This window comes from Ranitomeya imitator, chromosome 5, assembly GCF_032444005.1.
Source record: "Ranitomeya imitator isolate aRanImi1 chromosome 5, aRanImi1.pri, whole genome shotgun sequence".
Classification (NCBI taxonomy): domain Eukaryota; kingdom Metazoa; phylum Chordata; class Amphibia; order Anura; family Dendrobatidae; genus Ranitomeya; species Ranitomeya imitator.
The window spans coordinates 248,723,279-248,748,381 of NC_091286.1; the positions used below are offsets into that span (position 1 = coordinate 248,723,279).

At 41.2% G+C, this 25,103-nt stretch overlaps 1 protein-coding gene across 1 annotated transcript in view; it reads right to left on the minus strand.

Moving 5' to 3' along the window:
* The window catches only part of LOC138680656 (enoyl-[acyl-carrier-protein] reductase, mitochondrial-like), a 157,298-nt gene that overhangs the window by 126,379 nt on the left and 5,816 nt on the right, over positions 1-25,103 (minus strand). Inside the window, exon 2 of the mRNA XM_069767966.1 lies at positions 9,543-9,640. Coding sequence (XP_069624067.1) covers positions 9,543-9,640 — 98 coding nt within the window. The remainder of the gene's footprint in view (positions 1-9,542; positions 9,641-25,103) is intronic.

Sequence of the window (25,103 nt, forward strand, 5' to 3'; positions counted from 1 at the left end):
TTTCTATGGCCCACTATTTGTGAGAGAGATGGCACGCTCAGGACTGGCACAGATGGCACGCTCACAACTGGCACACAAGCCCAGAGGCCAATATTAATCTCCCTTTTTTCAGGGAAAATTTATAAAACCAAAAAAAAAATTAAATAGGCTTTCTATGGCCCACTATTTGTGAGAGAGATGGCACGCTCAGGACTGGCACAGATGGCACGCTCACAACTGGCACACAAGCCCAGAGGCCAATATTAATCTCCCTTTTTTCAGGGAAAATTTATAAAACAAAAAAAAAAAATTAAATAGGCTTTCTATGGCCCACTATTTGTGAGAGAGATGGCACGCTCAGGACTGGCACAGATGGCACGCTCACAACTGGCACACAAGCCCAGAGGCCAATATTAATCTCCCTTTTTTTCAGGGAGAATTTATAAAACCAAAAAAAAAATTAAATAGGCTTTCTATGGCCCACTATTTGTGAGAGAGATGGCACGCTCAGGGCTGGCACAGATGGCACGCTCAGGACTGGCACACAAGCCCAGAGGCCAATATTAATCTCCCTTTTTTTCAGGGAGAATTTATAAAACCCCCAAAAAAATAAAATAGGCTTTCTATGGCCCACTATTTGTGAGAGAGATGGCACACTCAGGACTGGCACACAAGCCCAAAGGCCAATATTAATCTCCCACTGTATTTTTATCAGGGAGAATTTATACACCCCACAAAAAAAAATACAGAAAAATGAAAAGGCTTTCTATGGCCCACTATGTGAGAGAGATGGCACACACAGGGATGGCACTCTAGCAGAAATGCCAAATTGCCAATCTTAATCTCCCACCAAAAAAAAAAAAAAAAAAAAACACAGGGAATGTCCTACAATTACTATCTCCCTGCCTGCAGTAATCTCAGCCAGGTATGGCAGGCAGCTACTATCTCCCTGCCTGCAGTAATCTCAGCCAGGTATGGCAGGCAGCAATAAGGAGTGGACTGATGCACAAATGAAATAAAAAGTGTGGACAAACAAAAAAGATAGCTGTGCAGAAAGGAAGGAACAAGAGGATTTGTGCTTTGAAAAAAGCAGTTGGTTTGCACAGCGGCGTACACACAGCAATGCAGCTATCAGGGAGCCTTCTAGGGCAGCCCAATGAGCTACAGCGCTGAGGGGAAAAAAAAAAAAAAAAAACTTCCACTGTCCCTGCACACCGAGGGTGGTGTTGGACAGTGCAAATCGCTGCAGCACAAGCGGTTTTGTGGTTAATGGACCCTGCCTAACGCTATCCCTGCTTCTGACAAAGCGGCAGCAACCTCTCCCTAAGCTCAGATCAGCAGCAGTAAGATGGCGGTCGGCGGGAACGCCTCTTTATAGCCCCTGTGACGTCGCAGACAGCAAGCCAATCACTGCAATGCCCTTCTCTAAGATGGTGGGGACCAGGACCTATGTCATCACGCTGCCCACACTCTGCGTTTACCTTCATTGGCTGAGAAATGGCGCTTTTCGCGTCATTGAAACGCGACTTTGGCGCGAAAGTCGCGTACCGCATGGCCGACCCCGCACAGGGGTCGGATCGGGTTTCATGAAACCCCGACTTAGCCAAAAGTCGGCGACTTTTGAAAATGTTCGACCCGTTTCGCTCAACCCTACTGTTAACTGCTTCACTTTCTAAGCCAGGGACGGTATGTGTAAAGAGCTCCATGGAGTAACCCGTTGTGTCGCCTGCTGCATTCTTCTCTGTTGTTGTTTTTGCTGAAGAGGACAAGGAAGCGACTTGTTCCTGACCGTGAACATCCACTAACGACGCGCTGCTTTTACTTTTACCAGTTTCACGAGAGGAGGCAAAAGAGCTAGAGGCTGAGTCAGCAAGATAAGCCAAAACTTGCTCTTGCTGCTCCGGCTTTAAAAGCGGTTTTCCTACTCCCAGAAAAGGGAGCGTTCGAGGCCTTGTGTAGCCAGACGACGAACCTGGCTCCACAGCTCCAGACTTAGGTGCAATATTTTTTTTCCCACGACCACCTGATGCTCCACCACTACCACTACCCTCATTACCAGCTGACAATGAACGCCCCCGGCCACGACCTCTTCCACCAGACTTCCTCATTGTTTTAAAAACGTTACCAAACTAACGGTATTTGTTGCTGTCACACAACTTACACGGTGAGCTATAACTTCAGTATGATTTAGCTACCCCTTTACAGGTGGGTGAGACCACAACGAAAATCAGGCACAATGTTACACACTCTGTTGTTGGTGGCAACAAATGAGAGAGATGCCACACACGCAGGACTGTCACTGAAGCGCAAATGTAAATATTAATCTCCCACTGATTTGTTTTTTTTTTTTTAAAAGGGAGACTTTAGAAAAAAAAAAATAATAAAAAAAAATGATTTTTTAAGGAAGAATTTATAAACCAAATAAAATGAAATGATTGTTTCAGGGAGAATTTGGAAAACAAATAAAAAAAAATAGGCTTTCTATGGCCCACTGAGTGAGAGAGGACGCACACAGGAGTCAGGAGTGGCACACAAGCCCAGAGGCCAATATTTATCTCCCACTGATTGATTTAGTGATTTTTTCAGGTAGATTTTGGAACCCAAATCAAGCAAAAAAATTAATAGGCTTTCTATGGCCCACAATTGGAGAGAGAGAGATGGCACACCCAGGAGTCAAGACTGGCACACAAGCAGAAAGGGCAATATTAATCTCCCACTGATTTGATTTTTTTTTTTTTCAGGGAGACTTTAGAAAAAAAAAAAAAAATGAATTTTTCAGGAAGAATTTAGAAACCAAATAAAATAAAATGATTGTTTCAGGGAGAATTTAGAAAACAAATAAAAAAAAAATAGGCTTTGTAGGGCCCACTGAGTGAGAGAGGACGCACACAGGAGTCAGGAGTGGCACACAAGCCCAGAGGCCAATATTTTTCTCCCACTGATTGATTTAGTGATTTTTTCAGGTAGATTTTGGAACCCAAATCAAGCAAAAAAATTAATAGGCTTTCTATGGCCCACAATTGGAGAGAGAGAGATGGCACACCCAGGAGTCAAGACTGGCACACAAGCAGAAAGGGCAATATTAATCTCCCACTGATTTGATTTTTTTTTTTTTTTCAGGGAGACTTTAGAAAAAAAAAATACAAAAAAATGAATTTTTCAGGAAGAATTTAGAAACCAAATAAAATAAAATGATTGTTTCAGGGAGAATTTAGAAAACAAATAAAAAAAAAATAGGCTTTGTAGGGCCCACTGAGTGAGAGAGGATGCACACAGGAGTCAGAAGTGGCACACAAGCCCAGAGGCCAATATTTATCTCCCACTGATTGATTTAGTGATTTTTTCAGGTAGATTTTGGAACCCAAATCAAGCAAAAAAATTAATAGGCTTTCTATGGCCCACAATTGGAGAGAGAGAGATGGCACACCCAGGAGTCAAGACTGGCACACAAGCAGAAAGGGCAATATTAATCTCCCACTGATTTGATTTTTTTTTTTTTTTTCAGGGAGACTTTAGAAAAAAAAAATACAAAAAAATGAATTTTTCAGGAAGAATTTAGAAACCAAATAAAATAAAATGATTGTTTCAGGGAGAATTTAGAAAACAAATAAAAAAAAATAGGCTTTCTAGGGCCCACTGAGTGAGAGAGGACGCACACAGGAGTCAGGAGTGGCACACAAGCCCAGAGGCCAATATTTATCTCCCACTGATTGATTTAGTGATTTTTTCAAGTAGATTTTGGAACCCAAATCAAGCAAAAAAATTAATAGGCTTTCTATGGCCCACAATTGGAGAGAGAGAGATGGCACACCCAGGAGTCAAGACTGGCACACAAGCAGAAAGGGCAATATTAATCTCCCACTGATTTGATTTTTTTTATTTTTTTCAGGGAGACTTTAGAAAAAAATAAATAAAAAAAAATGATTTTTTCAGGAATAATTTAGAAACCAAATAAAATAAAATGATTTTTTCAGAGAGAATTTAGAAAACAAATAAAACAAAAAATAGGCTTTCTAGGGCCCACTGAGTGAGAGAGGACGCACACAGGAGTCAGGAGTGGCACACAAGCCCAGAGGCCAATATTTATCTCCCACTGATTGATTTAGTGATTTTTTCAGGTAGATTTTGGAACCCAAATCAAGCAAAAAAATTAATAGGCTTTCTATGGCCCACAATTGGAGAGAGAAAGATGGCACACCCAGGAGTCAAGACTGGCACACAAGCAGAAAGGGCAATATTAATCTCCCACTGATTTGATTTTTTTTTTTTTTTCAGGGAGACTTTAGAAAAAAAAAAAAAGATTTTTTCAGGAATAATTTAGAAACCAAATAAAATAAAATGATTTTTTCAGGGAGAATTTAGAAAACAAATAAAACAAAAAATAGGCTTTGTAGGGCCCACTGAGTGAGAGAGGACGCACACAGGAGTCAGGAGTGGCACACAAGCCCAGAGGCCAATATTTATCTCCCACTGATTGATTTATTGATTTTTTCAGGTAGAACTTAGAACCCAATTCAACAAAAACAATAAATAGGCTTTCTATGGCCCACTATTTGTGAGAGAGATGGCACGCTCAGGACTGGCACACAAGCCCAGAGGCCAATATTAATCTCCCACTTTTTTTTTTTTTTTTCCAGGGAAAATTTATAAACCCAATAAAAAAAATAATAAATAGGCTTTCTATGGCCCACTATCTGAGAGAGAGAGATGGCACGCTTAGGACTGGCACACAAGCCCAAAGGCCAATATTAATCTCCCACTGATTGATTTATTGATTTTTTCAGGTAGAATTTAGAACCCAAATCAACCAAAAAAATAAATAGGCTTTCTATGGCCCACTATTTGTGAGAGAGATGGCACGCTCAGGACTGGCACACAAGCCCAGAGGCCAATATTAATCTCCCACTTTTTTTTTTTTTTTTCCAGGGAAAATTTATAAACCCAATAAAAAAAATAATAAATAGGCTTTCTATGGCCCACTATCTGAGAGAGGGAGATGGCACGTTTAGGACTGGCACACAAGCCCAAAGGCCAATATTAATCTCCCACTGATTGATTTATTGATTTTTTCAGGTAGAATTTAGAACCCAAATCAAGCAAAAAAATTAATAGGCTTTCTATGGCCCACTGAGTGAGAGATAGCACACACAGGAGTCAGGAGTGGCACACAAGCCCTGAGGCCAATATTTTTCTCCCACTGATTGATGTAGTGATTTTTTCAGGTAGATTTTAGAACCCAAATCAAGCAAAAAAATAAATAGGCTTTCTATGGCCCACTGAGTGAGAGATGACACAGACAGGGATGGCACTCTAGCAGAAATGCCAATCTTAATCTCCCACAAAAAAAAAGGAACTGTCCTTCAATTACTATCTCCCTGCAGTAATCTCAGCCAGGTATGGCAGGCAGCAATAAGGAGTGGACTGATGCACAAATTAAATAAAAAGTGTGGACAAACAAACAAGATAGCTGTGCAGAAAGGAAGGAACAAGAGGATTTGTGCTTTGAAAAAAGCAGTTGGTTTGCACAGCGGCGTACACACAGCAATGCAGCTATCAGGGAGCCTTCTAGGGCAGCCCAATGAGCTACAGCGCTGAGGGGGGGAAAAAAAAAAATGTAGCTTCCACTGTCCCTGCACACCGAAGGTGGTGTTGGGCAGTGGAAATCGCTACAGCACAAGCGGTTTGGTGGTTAATGGACCCTGCCTAACGCTATCCCTGCTTCTGACGAAGCGGCAGCAACCTCTCCCTAAGCTCAGATCAGCAGCAGTAACATGGCGGTCGGCGGGAACGCCCCTTTATAGCCCCTGTGACGCCGCGGACAGCAAGCCAATCACTGCAATGCCCTTCTCTAAGATGGTGGGGACCAGGACCTATGTCATCACGCTGCCCACACTCTGCGTTTACCTTCATTGGCTGAGAAATGGCGCTTTTCGCGTCATTGAAACGCGACTTTGGCGCGAAAGTCGCGTACCGCATGGCCGACCCCGCACAGGGGTCGGATCGGGTTTCATGAAACCCGACTTTGTCAAAAGTCGGCGTCTTTTGAAAATGTTCGACCCGTTTCGCTCAACCCTAGTAAGAGGTATTATTGAAAAGTGGAAGGAATGAGGAACCACCGCAACCCAGCTATAAAGTGGAAGACGACGTAAAGTTACAGAGCAGGATCACTGAATTCTGAGGTATATTATGTATAAAAGTTGCCAATAACACTGGACTTTGGCGTATTGGAAACATGTTCTGTGGAGTGACAAATCCACTTCTGTTTCTAGCAGTCTGATGGGTTTAGTGGGTACTAGGAGAATATTACCTCCATCACGTCATTATGTAATCAGTAAACTTTGGTTTAGGAGGTATAATGCTGTGTAGGTGTTTCTCAGGGTTTGGCCTAAGCCCCTTAATTAATTGAATAGAATACAGTCTCTCTCATAGACTGGATGTCTATTTAAAAAGCCCGCGGGCCATTATACATGCCCCCGGAAGAAGAATCATCAAAACGTGCGTTGGGGTGGGAGACACAGCAAATCCCTGGCTTATCACTGAGACAAAATGATTATTAAGCACCTTTTCCATTTGGTCCCTTTCTCTGCTGCTAGTTCAGGTTACCATCTAGTTTACGTGCACTGAGGCACTTTATGACCAATTGGTCTGCTTTATCCACTTGGACAGAGATTTAAACTCTGACATTGATTTCTATGCTCTTCTTTGCCTCTTTGCACGCTACCTGCCTAGTGTGTATATACTGTATGTATGTTACAAATATACAGGAAAGGCACTCCAATAACATTTGCCATTTATTTATTTTTGTAGAAACATTCCCATTGGCAGTTTTTGGCGCCTTATAAGACGTAATTTATGTATGGAACCATTTAGGTTTATTTAGGGTGTTACAACATTCCTTGATTAGTGGTAGTAGTCCCTTTTTGCCTTGTCTTTTGTTTGGACATGAGGCATCCTTTTATCTATTTTGAATTTATATTTTTTAATAAAATGAATTTGTAATACACACTCCTTTCTCCTCTCGTTCTGTGTGAGGGCATGGTGGGATTAGATATCATGTGTAGCAGTCCCAATACAGTTGTCCATATAGTGCAGTAGTGTCGAATTACGTACATTTTCATATATTTATCATATGGCCTGCTGTGATAAAAGGATACACCGCTATTTGAGGAGGCAAATGGAAATGGAACTGCAACAATATTAAAATTCCTATTCTCATTCTGTCTCAGTCCTGATCATTGCACACATAGACTCAATCAGCAGTGTGAAATATGTAGCAGATACTATCATGGTCGGACTGGGGTTCCCTAGTCCCATCAGGGGAATTGACTCTAGGGGCCCAAACTATGGTTACCATAAACGGTTTTATTACTTTTCATTTTTTTGCCTCTCTCGCTAAAACATGTGCCTTTTAGCAAGCTGTACAGCTCTGGCAGAGAAAATTGCACAGGAGCCCATGCCAGTTTTTTCCATGATTTTACCCTTTATATTAACACCTAGAGCTCCCAAATTTTGCACACAGACACTTCTAATATTATTAATGAGGGATATGTAAAAATGTAATGGATATGAAATGGTTTACTGTATGTAAACCATGTCTCATATCCTGTCGGGTTCGGTAAGGACTTTGCAAAAGCCGGCAATTGAATTATCGGCTTTTATGCTATCTAGCGCTCTATGAAATATAAATATATGTATATATATGTGTCTCACTGATTATATATATATATATATATATATATACATATATATATATGTATACTGTAAAGAGAAAACTTTTTGTTTCTCCAGCGATCAGTCCAATGGTAGAGTAAAATATACCTTTTATTTATCCATTAAAAAGTTCCAGATTTCTTTAGTTACAATATTGCATACATTCAATCCCTTATGGTCCCCATGGGGGGAAGGGATCATGGGGGATGGGATCATGAGGGGATGGGATCATGGAGGAATGGGATCATGGGGGGATGGGAATGGATCATGGGGGATGGGAGTGGATCATGGGGGATGGGATCATGGGGGGATGGGATAATAGGGGATGGGATCATGGGGGATGGGATCATGGGGGGATGGGATCATGGGGGATGGAAATCGATTATGGGGATGGGTTCATGGGGGATGGGAATGGATCATGGGGGATGGGATAATGGAGGATGGGATCATGGGGGATGGGATAATTGTAGGATGGGAATGGATCATGGGGGATGGGATCATGGAGGATGAGAATGGATCATGAAATCCCCTCCACTATGCTGTAACATCTGGACGCTGCGTGTTTGATGCTGCGGCTCTATGCAGCATGAAACACGCAGCGTTTCCTGACCATGGAAACACAGCCTAAGAAGAGTGCGGTGTGTGTGTGTGTATATCTTACATAGGAGGCCAAGATTGTGATCTGTGACGCATCATGTGTAAAATTAAAAAACATTGCTATTGTGCACTGTTGGCCAATGATGGGATCATGGGGGATGGGAATGGATCACAGGGGATGGGATCATGGGGGGATGGGATCATGGGGGATGGGATCATGGGTGATGGGAATGGATCATGGGGGTGGGATCATGGGGGATGGGGTCATGGGGGATGGGATCATGGAGGGATGGAATCATAGGGGGATGGGAATGGATCATGGGGAATGGGATCATGGGGGATGGGATAATGGGGGATGGATCATGAGGGATGGGATCATGGGGGGATGGGAATGGATCATGGGGATGGGATCATGGGGGATGGGATCATGGGGATGGGATCATGGGGGATGGGATCATGGGGGGATGGGATCGTGGGGGATGGGATCGTGGGAGATGGGATGGAGGCTGCACTCATCCTGACAAAAATGTATTGCAGTTTAGAAGCAGCAGAGATGTAGCCGGGCCAGCACTTTCAAAGAGGGTGTCACTGACTCAGCAGCTCACCACAGAGGCTGCCGTCGCTACAGTCTACAACTACAAGGTAGGACAGAAGGAGCCCGGAGAGCAGAGAGTGCCGCAGCCTAGAAGACAGTTGTGTGTGTCAGACTCATTCACAGAGTCACTCACACAACAGATGGCGGCAGGACAGCGGAAGCCGGGGCCCGGCAGAGCAGAGTGAAGTTAGTCATCGACTTCTGTCTACTCACCCCACAGCTGAGCCAGCACAGCAGCACACAGCGGAAGCCGTGAGGGAGCAGAGCGCGGCTTCATCACTTAGCCACCTAGAAAGCGGGAAAGCAGAGCGTGGTGCGTGTCACCGCCCACAAAGAACGTCAAGGTCCTTATCCTGCGGTGACAGTGAGGGAGCCTGCGTCGCCGAGGTCAGAGGTATGGTACGTGTGCGCGATACTGTAAAAACTTCGGACGTGCTTTTAAAGAGCCCACGCTTTTAAAGGGCCCCGGGGGCCCACCGGGCATTTACCCGCTACCCTGCCAGGCCAGTCTGACCCTGGATACTATATATAATATATCCAGGGTTATCACCAGTAAGATCATAATGGTTACAAATATATTGCCTTTAAAATTGCTTTTAGATTTTATTTTTAACAACCAGAAAAAGAACGCCAATGACTAGAATCTCATTAAGCAGCTTACCTTGCAACATATTGATATCTGCAGGATTAACTGGAGCTGCCAGCATCTTGATATGGATATCTTGATCTCCAACATGAGGTAGAGGGACTTTCTCCAATCTGCAAGAAACAGTGTCCCAACATACAGTAGATAAGTATGAAAGTTCCAAAAAAAGTTTTCTTTTTTTTTCTGCTGAACTGAATAATCTTTGACATATCGTGTGCCCATCATGTGTCTATTTGTCGCCAATATTTGAACGTTCATCATTATAAAAGAACCTGCATTGTGTTGTAATCTATGATTTTCTGGTCCTGATAAAGAAGTCTTAAGTACTTCAATACACGTAACCAGAATAAAGAAGAACTGCAAATACTTTTTGTTTGGATTTTGATCTATCAGATGTGATACCAGCAGTGCAGATTATCTGCAAATTCTCCTTCTATGGGATTTCCCGGTCTCGTGACCTGTTGGACCTGCAGCAGCTGGATTTATGTGTCATGGAAATTTTGTGTATACCCAACTAAATCAGGTTAGCATAACCTTCATTAACATTTTTATCTACCTCGGATAAAACCCTATTGCGCTGTTTTTCATCTCCTAGTTTTTTCCTAATGTCTAGAGATGAATGAGCACTAAAATGATCGGATGATCGTTACTCAAACCAAGCAAATTGTAATGCTCGTTTCAAGTAACAAGTATAATGGGAGTCAATAGGAAATCCGAGCATTTTTCCAGCAGACCCTACAAGGAGATCTGGGGGGAGTAAAACTGTTGAAGTGAATGGAAAAAGTGCTGAATAGAGTGAGAAATGCATGTGGAAGACCCCTGGAAACATCTTTTTCTCCCAGATCAAAGCTGAGAATAATGATGTCACACTTTTACTCCTCCACTTTAAAGACTGACTGTCAGTATCTAGTCCTGGAATCTGTTTCTCTTGCCCTTAGTTAACATGGATCTTGATGTTTCACGTTGGCCATCTTGCTTCCTGCCAAAGCTGTATATAAAGCCAGCACCTGTTCTGTTTCATTGCTTGTGTATTATGTTTTGGACCTTGTTCCTGTGCAGTCCCAAGCCTGGACTCATGATCCCTATTGGTTGTTTTCTAATGGCGGAGTCCTCTGCCAACCTGCACGTCTGGATCCCTGCCTGCTGACCGAGTGATTGCTGAACACCTGACTTCAGAACCCTCTGACTGACCACACCTGCGGTGAAGTAAGAACTCCAGCCAGCTAGTGTGTTCCTCTGCTCTGCAAGAGACTGTGTCTTGTGCACTCATTGCTCAGTGACTTTGCATGCTGTGTCACTGAGAATCAGCTCTGCTATTCCCGTTTATCAGATTGACTGAACATTTATCTGGGCTTATATGCTATATTGCATTCAGATCACAAATACAATATTGCTTGTTCAAACCATTGTGTCTGCAGTCTCTTTGACCTAGCCACTCGTGTCCAGTTGTATCCACTAGTATCGTGACACTGACAATAAAACATTCAAAATCATCGAGAAATTGGAGCGCTTTTTAGGAAATAATATAAAGTGGCATGGCAGGAATGAAAAGGTTTATTTTTACCACCTAAATTTTGATAACTTTTGAACATGCCAGTATATCAGTCGCTAAGGCCATAATTTGGCTGTGAATTGCCATGGCAAACACCAGGACCACACAATCAAGATCTTAGGGTACCAAAGGAATTAAAGAGGAAGCCCCAGCACTCTGTTAATCATCTAGATGTCATATTCACTGTTGACAGCAGCATTTCAGGGGTTAAGCGATCATAGTCGGTGACAACACTTATTGTGACTGATACAGCAAGTTGTCAGCTATAGTGTACAGCAGACAGCTACAGGATTGTAACCCATCAGGGGATGCTAGTCTCTTATATCGCAGGTCAGTAAAAAGATGTATTCTTGTCTCTTCTGACCAGCCTATGCCCCTCATTCACTCTCTATTTCCTGGATCCTGGCTGTCCTGTCCGTAGTCAATAAGGACCCCAGTGGTGAAGGCTGCAGCCTGGGTTCATACCTTGGTGGTTCCGGAAAAGTGGCTGGTTAGAGATCACAGACTCTTGCCACCTCTGCTGTCGTGCCAGCTTTCTCTGGCTCTGAGATTTCTTTGGTCACTACGTCGGGAGTCTTGTGTGATTCTGTCATCTTTGTCACCCACTAAGCATGTTACACTGTATGGATGACTACTTGAATCCAGTGTTATATGGCCCAAAAAATGTACTCTAGAGCTTGTAGTACTTTATGGATGAGAAAATTAATCCAGAAAAAATGTTGAACTCTTTTTCGGAGTGTTGTATGCCACAGAAATGTACCCAAGGGCACAGAATACTCTATAGATGAGTAAGTGAATACAGATACATTTTTGGACTCTTTTTTGGTGTGTTATGTAGTAAGGAAATATACCCCAGAGAGCATGGAATGCTCTATGGATGAGTAAGTTAATAAAGAAAACCTTTTCAATGCTTTTAATGGAATGTTATATGCCACAAAAATGTACCACAGAACTCAGAATACTCTATGGATAAGTAAGTGAATACATTATTTTTTTTTTCAATGCTTTTTTGGAGTGTTATATGTCACAGAAATGTATCCAAGAGCACGTAGTACTCTACAAGTGACTAATTGAATCCAGAAAAATGTTTCAACACTTCTTTTTGAGTGTTACATAACACCAAAGTGTACCACAGAAGCACTTAATACTCTATGGATCACAATATGCTCAGTTTTTTACATTAAAAGAAGAATGTGGTCAATTGCCCCAGCTATATATTTAGCAATAGACGGCAAAGCCCTAATCCCTTCCTAGAGACTGTATTCATCCACTCTCCCTTCTCCAGTAACTCTCTCTCCCTCCCTATGCTAAATGCAAAATGTATCTAATTCAAACAGCAAAGCACAAGATTAGCCCTTAGAAGATCTGTTAGTAAGATGGTTTAGCTTCAGCACCAGTAGCAACATTATAGGACTCTGATCTGTTAAACTGTGCACACACCCCTGGACAAGCACTCTCTCCCTCCAATAACAACTGTCACAGAGCTGTGCAATGGCGTCATTGTGCTGAGCGATGTGGCACCTGTCCTTTTATAACCCCTTATGATGTCATACAGCCAGCCAATCACAATAATGCCACTACCAAGATGGCTACCGAATTACAGTGACTTGCAGGCAATCCCCACATGATTGTAACAGGCGGGGATGTAGGCCGGGATTTCAGTTTTAAGTTCGAGCAACGGCTAATGCTCGCCAATGCAGAGCACCCAGATACTCGAGTGATATCCTAGTATCTTTGAGCACACTCGCAAATCCCTACTAATGTCCCAACATGACATCTTTATAAGTTACCTTCCTGTTACCCTACATTTTACATAAAACTGAAAAAAAAATTATGATCTCATGCGAATTATGTTTTCTCATTCTTATTTTTCTCCATTCAGTTATTGCTGTTGTTACTGTTTGCTCTTAAGTATCTCGCATGTGACCTTTTATACATTGGTTACTCCTGTATTACAGTTTTATAGCTCACTGCTGTCTTAGGACCGTTAAATTGGACCGTAATATTTATTGATTTAATGTATTATCTATTTATGGTCCCCCATGCACTGCAGCCAATTTTTACCATTTTGTCACAGTGCTCATTATAAGGGGCTATCCCATAGACACAGTTAGTGTTACTTCAATGAATTAATACTGTCACTTTATTGATGTGTGCTGTGGTATTTCTGGTGTAGATGGTCTTTGGTGGCTGTTTCTAAGTACACCTGCATAGTCCTATTTTTTTTATTACTTTTCGGTGTTTATATTATGTATTATTGTTCTAATAAAGATTGTTATATTTTACATACCTTTATTGACTGACCCTTCAGTTGTTCTTTATAGGTGTATGCTGCAATAGATTAGTCCGGCAATGTGGAACAATCCCACACCTGAGGTGCCTGTGCATTGGATTTGCTACCAGCGTGACCAGCACAGCTTTAAGGCACTGTTGAAGCTCCTCCACTAACAGCACAAGTGTGATCACCTGCTCTATGGACGTGTTCCATCCATCTTTTCCACAAATTGAGCATGAACCCATTATAATCTATAGTGCTCTTTACATGTCTACAAACTGAGTGTCTGTACATGACAAATTTGATCTTAGCCACAGATCAAATTTACCCATACTGAATGATTAGATGAATATTAGGAGCTATGAAATTTATTTATTCTTTTTCATAGAAGAAAGTCATTGATGATACAATAATAGTAAAAACTGAAAATACTGCTGAAAATGATAAAAACACTGATGACACTTGGACCATTTTTTGTCTACAAGAAAAAATCACTGACATCTGAATGAGGCCTTAGTGTACATTAATATTGTTTTTCATCTATTGACTGACATGCATTCATTGCATTACATATGTTCTGCCATCCTCCACGTATGATGCTGTGTTGATTCCAGCTTACAGCTAAACCCTCATCCACTTCCCAGTGAACAGACTGTATGGATTCTTAAGCATATAGTTATTGAGATGATGATGTGAACGATAACGGTGAACAATAATGGTGGACGATAATAGTGGGTGATATTGGTAAAAACTGCAAAGATTAAACACTGCATCAGTACTGGCACATCACAGCAACAAGAGCATGATACAGGGAGCAATTACATCAGCAACTAGGACATTACAGCAAAGAATGATACAGAGTGCATAATACAGAAATGCTACTAGCAATGCCCTACTCCATACAGAAATGCATCTACCTACTAATATGCAGAACAAAGAGCATTATCACTAAATTGGAGGATACAGAGCACAATATGCCTCACTTCACAATATGCAATACGGAGGCTGCATAAGGCTCACATATACAGACTCTGACACACATGATTGAATTATAACTCTCACCAGCATCCACTAGAGAGGAGGAGTAATTGTGGGGAGTGAGAGCTAGGAACATGTATGCATCACTAAGAAAGCCTGAGAAAGATGTCTGCATATCTTGTTTTCCATGGGAAGCTAACGGGGTGGTTCTAACCAGAACACACTGCTCTTTTAAAGGAGAAATACTCATGTATACAGAAAACAGGATAAATGGGTAACTAATGACCTCTAAGGGTTGTATCTGGTATTACACTATGAATATTTAACTGCTGCTCATAAATGGGCAGAACAACATATAACGCATTATGGATCAGCTTCAGATTTTGTCATATGTCATGGGGGTGCAAAAGTTTCCTATAAATGTCACAATGCATAAATGCCTGCAAAATTAACATGTATTAGATACGGTAATTATTGCTCCATTAAATTAATGTGGTGGGTACATGATAAAATCTATAATTTGCATAAAATCATGTTGTAATTCCATACATAGGATGAGAACCCTTAATTGAGAGGTTTTGAAGATGGTAAGTATAGGGAAGATTCAGTAATACATCAAAGGTTCTAAGGAGAAGTAATAGGAGCTTCCAGAAATCTAAGGTTAGGTTTTCTGTTAGTGTAAACCCTGTGGGATGATGCATCAAAGCAGAATTCTGGCGAAAGAGCTTTGAAAAAAATACACAAAATGTAGGCACAATCCAGAGATTTAGGCCACGTTCACACTATCAGTATTTGGTCAGTATTTTACTTCAGTATTTGTAGCCAAAACCAGGAGGAGAACAATTAGAGGTAAAGTATAATAGAAACATATGCACCACTTCTGTATTTATCACCCACTCCTGGTTTTGGCTTACAAATACTGAGGTAAAATACTGACCAAATACTAAACTATTGAGCGTGGACTTACTGTGTTAAAAACTTAGATGTCTTTCGGAGGCATTTTCTTTTCTTTCATGAGATAATTTTTATCTGTGAATTAACTTTTGCCATAGGGTTTAATTAAAAAATGTGAACTGCTCAGTTTTTTAACCTCTACGTGTCACAGATATTAAATGGTTTTTGATGCCAGGGCATGTAATTCTTATATTTCTTCTCCGGAATGATCTTCTAAGCTGATTTATGGTTACATAAAAGTTGGTTGCTTCAAAATTTCTTCTTATTGGGGTGGAATGTTTATTAGGTTACATTTATTCTAGCTAATGTAAAATTGTAAAAAAACGTTTTCAGAGATAACGGACAATTTTTCATCTGTATTGTCATCCATATGGCATTTGTTTTTATACATCAGCAAAGAATGACGTGTACTAGACCGAAAATAGATTCCTATGCTAATAATTGCAATGTATCCATAAAAATCGTATCTTGCTGTTGATCTGTATCTAAACTGATTTTTTTTGCGCACACATAGATGAGTATTATCCGAACTAGTCTAGTGCAGGCTGCATTTTTTTCATGCGAACATTCAGTCACAGTGAAAAAAATACAGTCACCTGAACAGTCTAATTGTATAATATTGATCTGAGTGCTGTCAGTTTTTTCAATGAACAGCACTTAGAGCGAAAATTAGGTAGTATAAATGTAGGCTTAAGAAGTTAGTGATCCTTTCCCACATTCATCTCAGTCTAGAGCCAGGTTGTGTCAAGACCTGTGGGAACCACTATCTAAAGATGTGATATGGATAGTGTTGAGCATTCCGATACCGCAAGTATCGGGTATCGGCCGATATTTGCGGTATCGGAATTCCGATACCGAGTTCCGATATTTTTGTGATATCGGGAATCGGTATCGGGATTAAGATTAACCCCTTAGTGACCGCCAATACGCCTTTTAACTGACCTGAGATATAAGAGACTTATATCCCCATACAGGTGACAATCCAGTAGCTGTCAGCTGTCCACTATAGCTGACAACTTGCTGCATCAGCCATGATCAGTGTTTGCACCATCCAAATCTATTTAACCCCTTAGATGCTGCTGTCAATAGTGACTACATCATTATAAACGGTTAACAGACTGTGGGGGCTTCCTCTTTATCCCAATTGGTGGTCTCAGATCATGATTGCATGGTCCTGATGTTTGTCATGGAAATTCATGACCAAATAGTGGCCTTAGAGTCTGTCGGCTGTAGTAACCTGTTCAGAAGTTAGTGACATTTAGGTGATAAAAATACACATTTTCATTTTTCCCATGCCACTTTGAATTAATTCCTGAAAATCACCCGAAGGGTTAACAAATGACCTGACTGCAGTTTTCAATATGTCAGGGGGTGCTGTTTTTAAAATGGTATCACTTGTGGGGATTTCCCTATATATAGGACCCCCAAATTCACTTCAAACATGGATAGGTCCCTAAAAAAATACATTTTGTAAATTTCCTTGAAAAAAATGTAAATTGTTGATACATTTTTAATCCTCCTAAAATGCTAACAAAATAAAATAACATTTTGCAAATGGTGCTGTTGTAAAGCAGACATGTGGGAAATGTTATTTATTAATGTTTTGCTGTGGTATGACTATCGGGATTAAAGGGATAATCATTCAAAGTTTGAAAATTGCAAATTTTTTAACATTTTTTTCAAATTTATGATATTTTTTATAAATAAACATAAAGCATATCAACCTAAATTTACCATTATCATAAAGTATAATGTGTCACGAAAAAACAATCTCAAAATCACTGGGCTTTGTTGAAGCGTTCCAGAGTTATTATCACATAAAGTAACACTGGTCAGATTTCAAAAATTTGGCTCCGTCACTAAGGGGTTAATGTGTAAAATAAAGAATAAAAATAAAAAATATTGATATACTTACCTTCTGACGCGCCCTGGTCGTCACCGCTACAACCGCCTTGCTTTCGTTCCGAAGAATGAGCGCGTAAAGGGCCTTCGATGACGTCGCGGCTTGTGATTGGTCGCTGAGCGGTCATGTGACCGCTCACGCGACCAATCACAAGCTGCGATGTCCTCGAAGGTCCTTAACACGCTCATTCTTAGGAATGAGCGCGTTAATGACCTTCGATGACGTCGCGGCTTGTGATTGGTCGCGTGAGCGGTCACATGACCGCTCAGCGACCAATCACAAGCCGCGACGTCATCGAAGGCCCTTTACGCGCTCATTCCTAAGAATGAAAGCAAGGCGGTTGCAGCGGTGACGACCAGGGCGCGTCAGAAGGTAAGTATATCAATATTTTTTATTTTTATTCTTTATTTTACACATGAATATGGATCCCAGGGCCTGAAGGAGAGTTTCCCTCTCCTTCAGACCCTGGGATCCATTACAGGATACCTTCCGATGATTGTGTCCCATTGACTTGTATTGGTATCGGATATCGGTATCGGCGATATCCGATATTTTTCGGATATTGGCCGATACCATCCGATACCGATACTTTCAAATATCGGATGGTATCGCTCAACACTAGATATGGACCATGCAATATTTTCAGTTTTGGGCACGAATCTCAGAGGTTTTTGTCAGCAAAGGTTGCAGAGATCTGCAATCAACGAGAGATTTATCTTTATTTTGTCATACACCTTGTGCTTGATTTTCTGCGTATAAAGAGTATGAAGCTGGTTATTGCCATGTTTGAACTCAATATTCTGCTGGAGTGAAAGCCCTTATACTCTGCTGGCAATCATCTATACTTCCGCAATACTACACCTTTAAAAGCAATTTGTATAGATGAATATGTTTTCATCTGTAGTGTGATTGCTTGCTGTATATTGTTCAATTAACTTATGTTACGCAATGGCGTAGGGTTATTGAATAGGTCACTGAGCAATGAGGCGATCATGAATTGCGAATGAGGAAAATACATGGCAGTGAAATTAGACGAATGTATGAAGTGCAGCTCGTAAGAATAGTTAAGTAGAAGCAAAATCATTGAAATAGTAGTCTGACGAGAAGTGAAAATGAGTTATTTGATACGATCAAAAACTAGGACCAGTAGGGACCCTAATGCAAATTTCCTCCAGAGACAAAAAAATAAATGAAGCCAAAATCAAGGAAATCCAAAACCTAATAAAAATGAAAGAGGATTATCAACTAAAAAAATCTCCCCCATCCCCCAAAATTCAGTCAGAACTGATAGAATTAAGACAGGCACTTAAAGCAGAGATTCTTTCCCATTATGACAATGTCATCAAATCTGATAGATTCAAAAATTACGCCTTTCTCAACAAACCGTTGAGCTTTATGATGAATAAATTAAAAAGAAAGAGAGTCAGCAATAGAATAGATAAAATTCTATCCTCAAAAAATAAGTTCCTTTCACTCCCACAAAAAATAGTGGAAGAATTTGGCAGATTTTATTCCTCCCTATACAATATTAAAAAAAATGAAACTTCGTCAGCACCGACTAGAATAGATTCTGAGGCCTTCTTCGCCTCTCTTAATCTCCCTAAACTATCACAAGAAGACCTTTTATCCCTTATGGCACCATTCTCACAAGAAGAGATTCTAAATACTATCACAAATTTGAAACCAAATAAAGCCCCTGGCCCCAACGGTTTTACAAACGACTACTTTAAGACCTTTGGCGAAATACTATCCCCCCACCTCTCTAGCATATTTAACAAAGCATTTATAGAGGGTACACTCCCCAAGGAAATGTTGGAGGCAACGATTGTTGTTATCCCCAAGCCAAAAGGAGACCTAAGCAATATAGCAAACTATAGGCCAATCTCCTTAATTAATACCGATATCAAGATTTACTCCAAAATTCTAGCAAATCGGCTTAACATCATCCTTCCGAGAGTGATTAATAGGGACCAAATAGGGTTTGTCAGGTCTAGACAGGCCACCGACGGCACAAGAAAACTCATCAGTATAATTAAAAAAATCAATTCAGGGAGAATCCCATCGGTATTAATATCACTCGACGCAGAAAAGGCTTTTGATCGCCTCAACTGGGAATATCTCAAGCTGGTTTTGGAAAAGTTCGGTTTCAACCCCCAGTGTCTGTCAGGAATTCTAGCTTTACACTCAAACCCCTCCGCAAAGATTTACGCCAACAATCACCTGTCTCCTTCATTCACTCTCTCGAATGGCACGAGACAAGGATGCCCCCTATCTCCCCTTTTATTTGCTCTGGCCATGGAGCCACTGGCTCAAATGATTAGGGATGATGAAAAAATATCAGGCATTGAATTTTCAAACGCTACTTGCAAAATAGGTCTATTCGCAGATGATATCATCCTCTCTCTTTCAAACCCAGTAAAATCCATCTCTAGATTAAATGAAATCCTCGATTCATTTTCAAAAATTTCTTATTTCAAGATAAACGTGAAAAAATCCCAAATTATGCCATTTAACCTAAGCAGATTCGAAATCAATGAAATTAAAAAATTATCTTCATGGGAATGGGCGGAGAAGAGCTTTTCATATCTGGGAAAATTCATCACTAGGAGGCTGGACTCGCTGGTTCCTGTCAATTTGGAGGCAATCATCAACAAATTATCAATGGAATTCAACTTTCACGGTGGAAAGGAACTGTCCTGGTGGGGTAGGGTCCTTGTTGTTAAAACATTTATACTCCCCAAAATAGCCTTCATTTTAAGGTCACTTCCCATCTTAGTCCCTCAAAACCATCTCAATTCAATACAACAAAGTTTCTACCGTTTTATCTGGGGGGATAAAAAAGCAAGAGTTGCTAGTAAAACTCTTCTCAAAAATAAATCTAGAGGAGGCCTTAGCATCCCCAACATTACGGCATACTATAATGCTACTCTTATAAGGCAATCGGTCCACTGGTGGTCGGAGGGGGAGTTACCTATTTGGGTGGACCTGGAGACATCGTTGAACTCAGACAGATCACCAAAAGATATCATCCTCGATAAAATCATGAACACAAAAAGATTTCAGTTCGTAACACACCCAGTTCTCTCTGCAACATTTTCGGCCTGGGATAGATTTTCAAAACCTAAAAGAGGCCCCCAAAGAATCCTCGCCTTAGCCAATATTCCAATTAAACTTATAGCATCATTTTTCAACCAATCAATTAGCTCCATTTGGGCTGACTCAGGAATTAAATTCCTCAAAGACATTCACGACGGGGAGAACTTTGTTTCCTTTTCCTCATTAAAAACCAAATTTAAAGTCCCTCCAAATTCCTTCACAGAATTCCAAATTATCAAGGATTTTACAAATTCATTTCTGGAGAGGAAGCCATACTTTTCCACTGCAGCAATAAATTTGTTCTCCAACATAGGGCATCCTATTTTCTGGAGCCACAAATATATTTATGATTGCTTCAACAACGACACTGACATGGAAAAAACCCCTTCTATGATTAGATGGGAGAAAGATCTCCACATAAATTTTCAAGGAGAGGAGTGGGAAGAAGCAGTCTCCAACGCATATGAAGCAACAATCTCCATGCCTGTAAAAGAATCATTCTTCAAAACATTACCAGATGGTACTTCACACCAGATAGAGTCCACCATATCGACGCAAAACAATCTCCAAATTGCTGGAGGAATTGCGGTCAGGTGGGTCATTTGCTTCATGTGTTCTGGAGTTGCCCAAAAATCACTCCCCTATGGAAAAAGGTTGGAGACTTGGTTTCTAAGATTATTGGAAAAGATCTCATACTCTCTCCCCAACTGACTCTTCTTTCATTAGAGATCTCTAAAATCCAATCTAGTCTCAGGCCGATAGTCATCCATCTTTTCCTCGTCACTAAAAATTTGATGGCCTCTAAATGGAAATCAGAAGAAGTTCCAACTCTACAAAATATCATTGATACTCTTATGCTCCATAGGTCCTACGAGGGCAAATTTGCTAGAGTCACCGGCAATCTGAGGAGGTTCGACAGGAAATGGGCACGTTGGAATGAAATATTCCCTTAAACCCCGCCCATATTTCATAATTTAGTACTTTATCGCATATCTTATTTAGGTACTACGATTTATTTCCGTTTCATGTTCCGAATTATTTATTTGTTATTATGGGCCATACTAAATGAACCCATACAGAGCAGGTGTTATTTTCTTACTGAGCACCAGATTACTACATTTTGTTTATTAATATAAGCATATTGCCTAAAATGTTACCGCAAATATGTGAATTTATACATGTATGTAAACTTGCTCTTTTCCCCCTACCGTTAGGGGTTTATTTTCTTTCCTTATTTTATTCCCTCCCCTCCCTCCCCTTCCTTTCCTTTTTTTTTTTTCCTTTCCAGTTAAAGGTAAAAGTCTAATAAAAATTATTGGAACAAAAAAAAAAAAAACTAGGACCAGTAAAATAATCATTAGCATAGAAAATTAAAAGATTAATGACATAAAACAACTGTGGAGCTGCAAAAGCAACAATAAAAAAGTAAAATCAGGGATATTATGTAAAAATGATTGAAGCAGAATGTCTATATCAATGATCTGCCCACATATTTTATTTTTTTTTATTTATATTATTTCAGTTCTCCAAAGCAAAAGGTGAATCTCACATATTACCGTATATAGAGTCATGACAAACAGGTAATCTATTTCAAGTGTTTATTTCTGTTAATGTTGATGATTATGATGATTATGGTTTACAGCCAATGAAAACCCAAAAGTCATTATTTCAGTAAATTAGAATACTTTATAAACACCAGCTTGAAACATGAACTGAAAATCTGAAATGCTGGCCTACTGAAATGTATGTTCAGTAAATGCACTCAATATTCGATCCTTTTGCATCAATTACTGCATCAATGTGGTGTGGCATGGAGGTGATCAGCCTGTGGCACTGGTTGGTGTTATGGAAGCCCAGGTTGATTTAATAGCAGCTTTCAGCTCGTCTGACTTGTTGGGTCTGGTGTCTCTCATCTTCCTTTTGACAATACCCCATTGATTCTCTATGGGGTTAAGGTCAGGCAAGTTTGCTGGCCAATCAAGCACAGTGATACTGTTGTTTTTAAAACAGGTATTGATACTCTTGGCAGTGTGGACAGGTGCCAAGTCCTGCTGGAGAATGAAATTTCCATCTCCAAAAAGCTTGTCGGCAGAGGGAAGCATGAAGTGCTCTAAAATTTCCTGGTACATGGCTGCGCTGACTTTGGTCTTGATAAAACACAACGGACCTACACCTGCAGATGACATGGCTCCCCAAACCATCACTGATTGTGGAAACTTCACACTACACCTCAAGCAGCTTGGATTGTGTGCCTCTCCACTCTTCCCCCAGACTCTGGGATGTTGATTTCCAAATGAAATGCAAAATTTATTTTCATCTGAAATCAACACCCAGGTGAGATGCTTCTGTTATTGTCTATTGCTCATGAGTGGCAGAAATTTCAAACTGATACTTAGCCTGCTGTATACCGTTACTAACAAAAGAAAGTATTTTTTTTTACTGTGGATGAGGACTGTATGCAATATAATATATGCTGAAAACAATTTCAAACTCAGATCTAGCCTGCTGTATGACTTTTGTCACAGAAAAAAAGTTTTTCTTTTACTCTGCTTGAGCTCTGCACACAGCTAAATTTCACCACCACTAAATGACAAGATATGGCATGCTGAATCACATTATCAGCTGGCAAAATTTTTTTATTTTTTACTGTGCAACAGCTCAAATCACAGGACAATTTCACCACCACTAAATGACAAGGTGAGATATGGCATGCTGTATCACGTTAGCAAGTGCAATTTTTTTTTTTACTGTGCAACAGTTCTGCACACAGAAAAATGTTACTGCCACTGAATGACAAGGTGGGATGAGGTGGGCTGTATCATGTTTAGTTACATAATTTATTTTTACTGTGCAACAGTTGCACGAAAAGAGGAATTTCACCACCACTAAATGACAGGGTGAGTTGTGGCGTGCTGAGTGACGTGAGCAACTGCCAAATAATTTTTTCTCACTGTGCAACAGGTCAAATCACAGAACAATTTCACCACCACTAAATGACATGGTGAGATATGGCATACCGAATCAAATTAGAAACTGCAAAATATATATTTACTATTTACTGTGCAACAGCTCTGAACACAGAACAATTTCAGTGCCACTAAATGACAAGGTGAGATATGATGTGCTAAATCATGTTAGCAATTGCCAAAAATTTTTTTTCACTGTCCAACAGGTCAAATCGCAGAACAAATTCACTGCCACTTAATGACAAGGTAGATGTTAGGTGTCGAGTTCCCGCCGCTGCACAGGGGGAATCTCGAACCACCTCCGCTGCAGTCTCAAATTCTCCTCTGGCAGCAGTGGAGCCTGCTCAGCAGAGATGTCGGTCCCATCGCCTTGCTCGGACAGATACTGTGCACTTGGTTACTGCTGCCCTTCCAGGTTCAGCCATTATAACCAATACTGTTCAGCGGCGAGCAGGCGCTCCTGGGACTAAGTCCTGCTTTTCTCCTTCTGAGCATGCCCAAGGGAAGACCTCTCATTGGAGATCGGGGGTCACACGCTCAGGCCCTGTAGCAGCTCCTATTGGTCCACTAGGAAGGTCCTGGAGAGCTGCAGCTATAAATGGTTCGCATGGCCACTAAATCAGTAATTGTGTGTGTGTGGATGTATGCCTGTTCTGGTGAAAGCTCTGAATCATTCCCATCCCTAGAGTTGATGAATGTTTACAAATGTTGGAGCTGTCTAGCGCCAGATAGTGCCATCCAGCACCAGGCACAATCTATACAGCATCTAGCCAGCAGTGACCGCCAGTGCGGTGCTGTATGCACTCTGTGCGGCTATCTCCAGTTTCTTCTGACAATCCATCAGTGTAGGGTGGGAACTCCCACTTGATCCCAGCATCTGACTCAGGGCATCCTCAGGCGCGGGCTCAAAAGCCACCGAGGGTCAGAGTGGGATCAATCTCCAACATAGTGGGGGTGAATTGCAGGGATCCCACTAGATTCCATTTGCGGCACCCTGTGACTGCTAACAGGGAACAGCGTTACCTTTATTCCTTGCAACACTGTGAAGCAACTTAGTTTGCTCATATACAGTTCAGGTGACGGAAACCATGTCTATTCTGGCATTGAACCACCATATAGTGCCGCCATTAACTAGAAGCAGGTTTCACTCCTACACGGTGGACCCCGGGCTGCGAACGCACCTTAACTATCATTATATTTACTCTGTGCGTTTCGCCAGCCCTAACAGTAAACTAGCGCCAGGGTCTGGCTAGTAATGGCGGACGATCATTGTCTACAACTGTACATCCAGCAGCTGGAAAGTAGGTTAGCGGCCCTTGAACGCACAACCTCGGCCGTGGAGGTCACTGCAGTAACTGTTCAGGCTGCTAGCATAGCTGCAGCCAGTTTGTTTACTGCCACCCGTGCTCCGACATTATCCCGTTTCCCTTTACCAGACAAGTTTGCTGGTGATAGTAAGCTGTGTCGGGGATTCGTGAGCCAGTGTGCCATACATCTAGAGCTCCTGGCTGCATGTTTTCCCAACGGGCTAAAGTGGGATTTATTATATCCCTTTTGTCGAACAGGAAGTTGGAGTGGGCAACGCCGCTGTGGGAGCGCGATGATCATGTGGTGCAGAGTGCTCCTCGCTTCCTGGACTCTCTGAAAGAGGTCTTTATGGGACCTCGTGTCACCCATGATATGGCGCTCAAACTGCTGGCATTGACACTGGGCTCATCCATGGTCAGTCAATTCGCCGTCCACTTCCGGACTTTGGCATCTGAGCTGGAGTGGCCAGATAAAGTCTTTATTCCAGTGTTCTGGAAGGGACTGGCTGACCATGTGAAGGATGCCTTGGTCACCAGGGCCATCC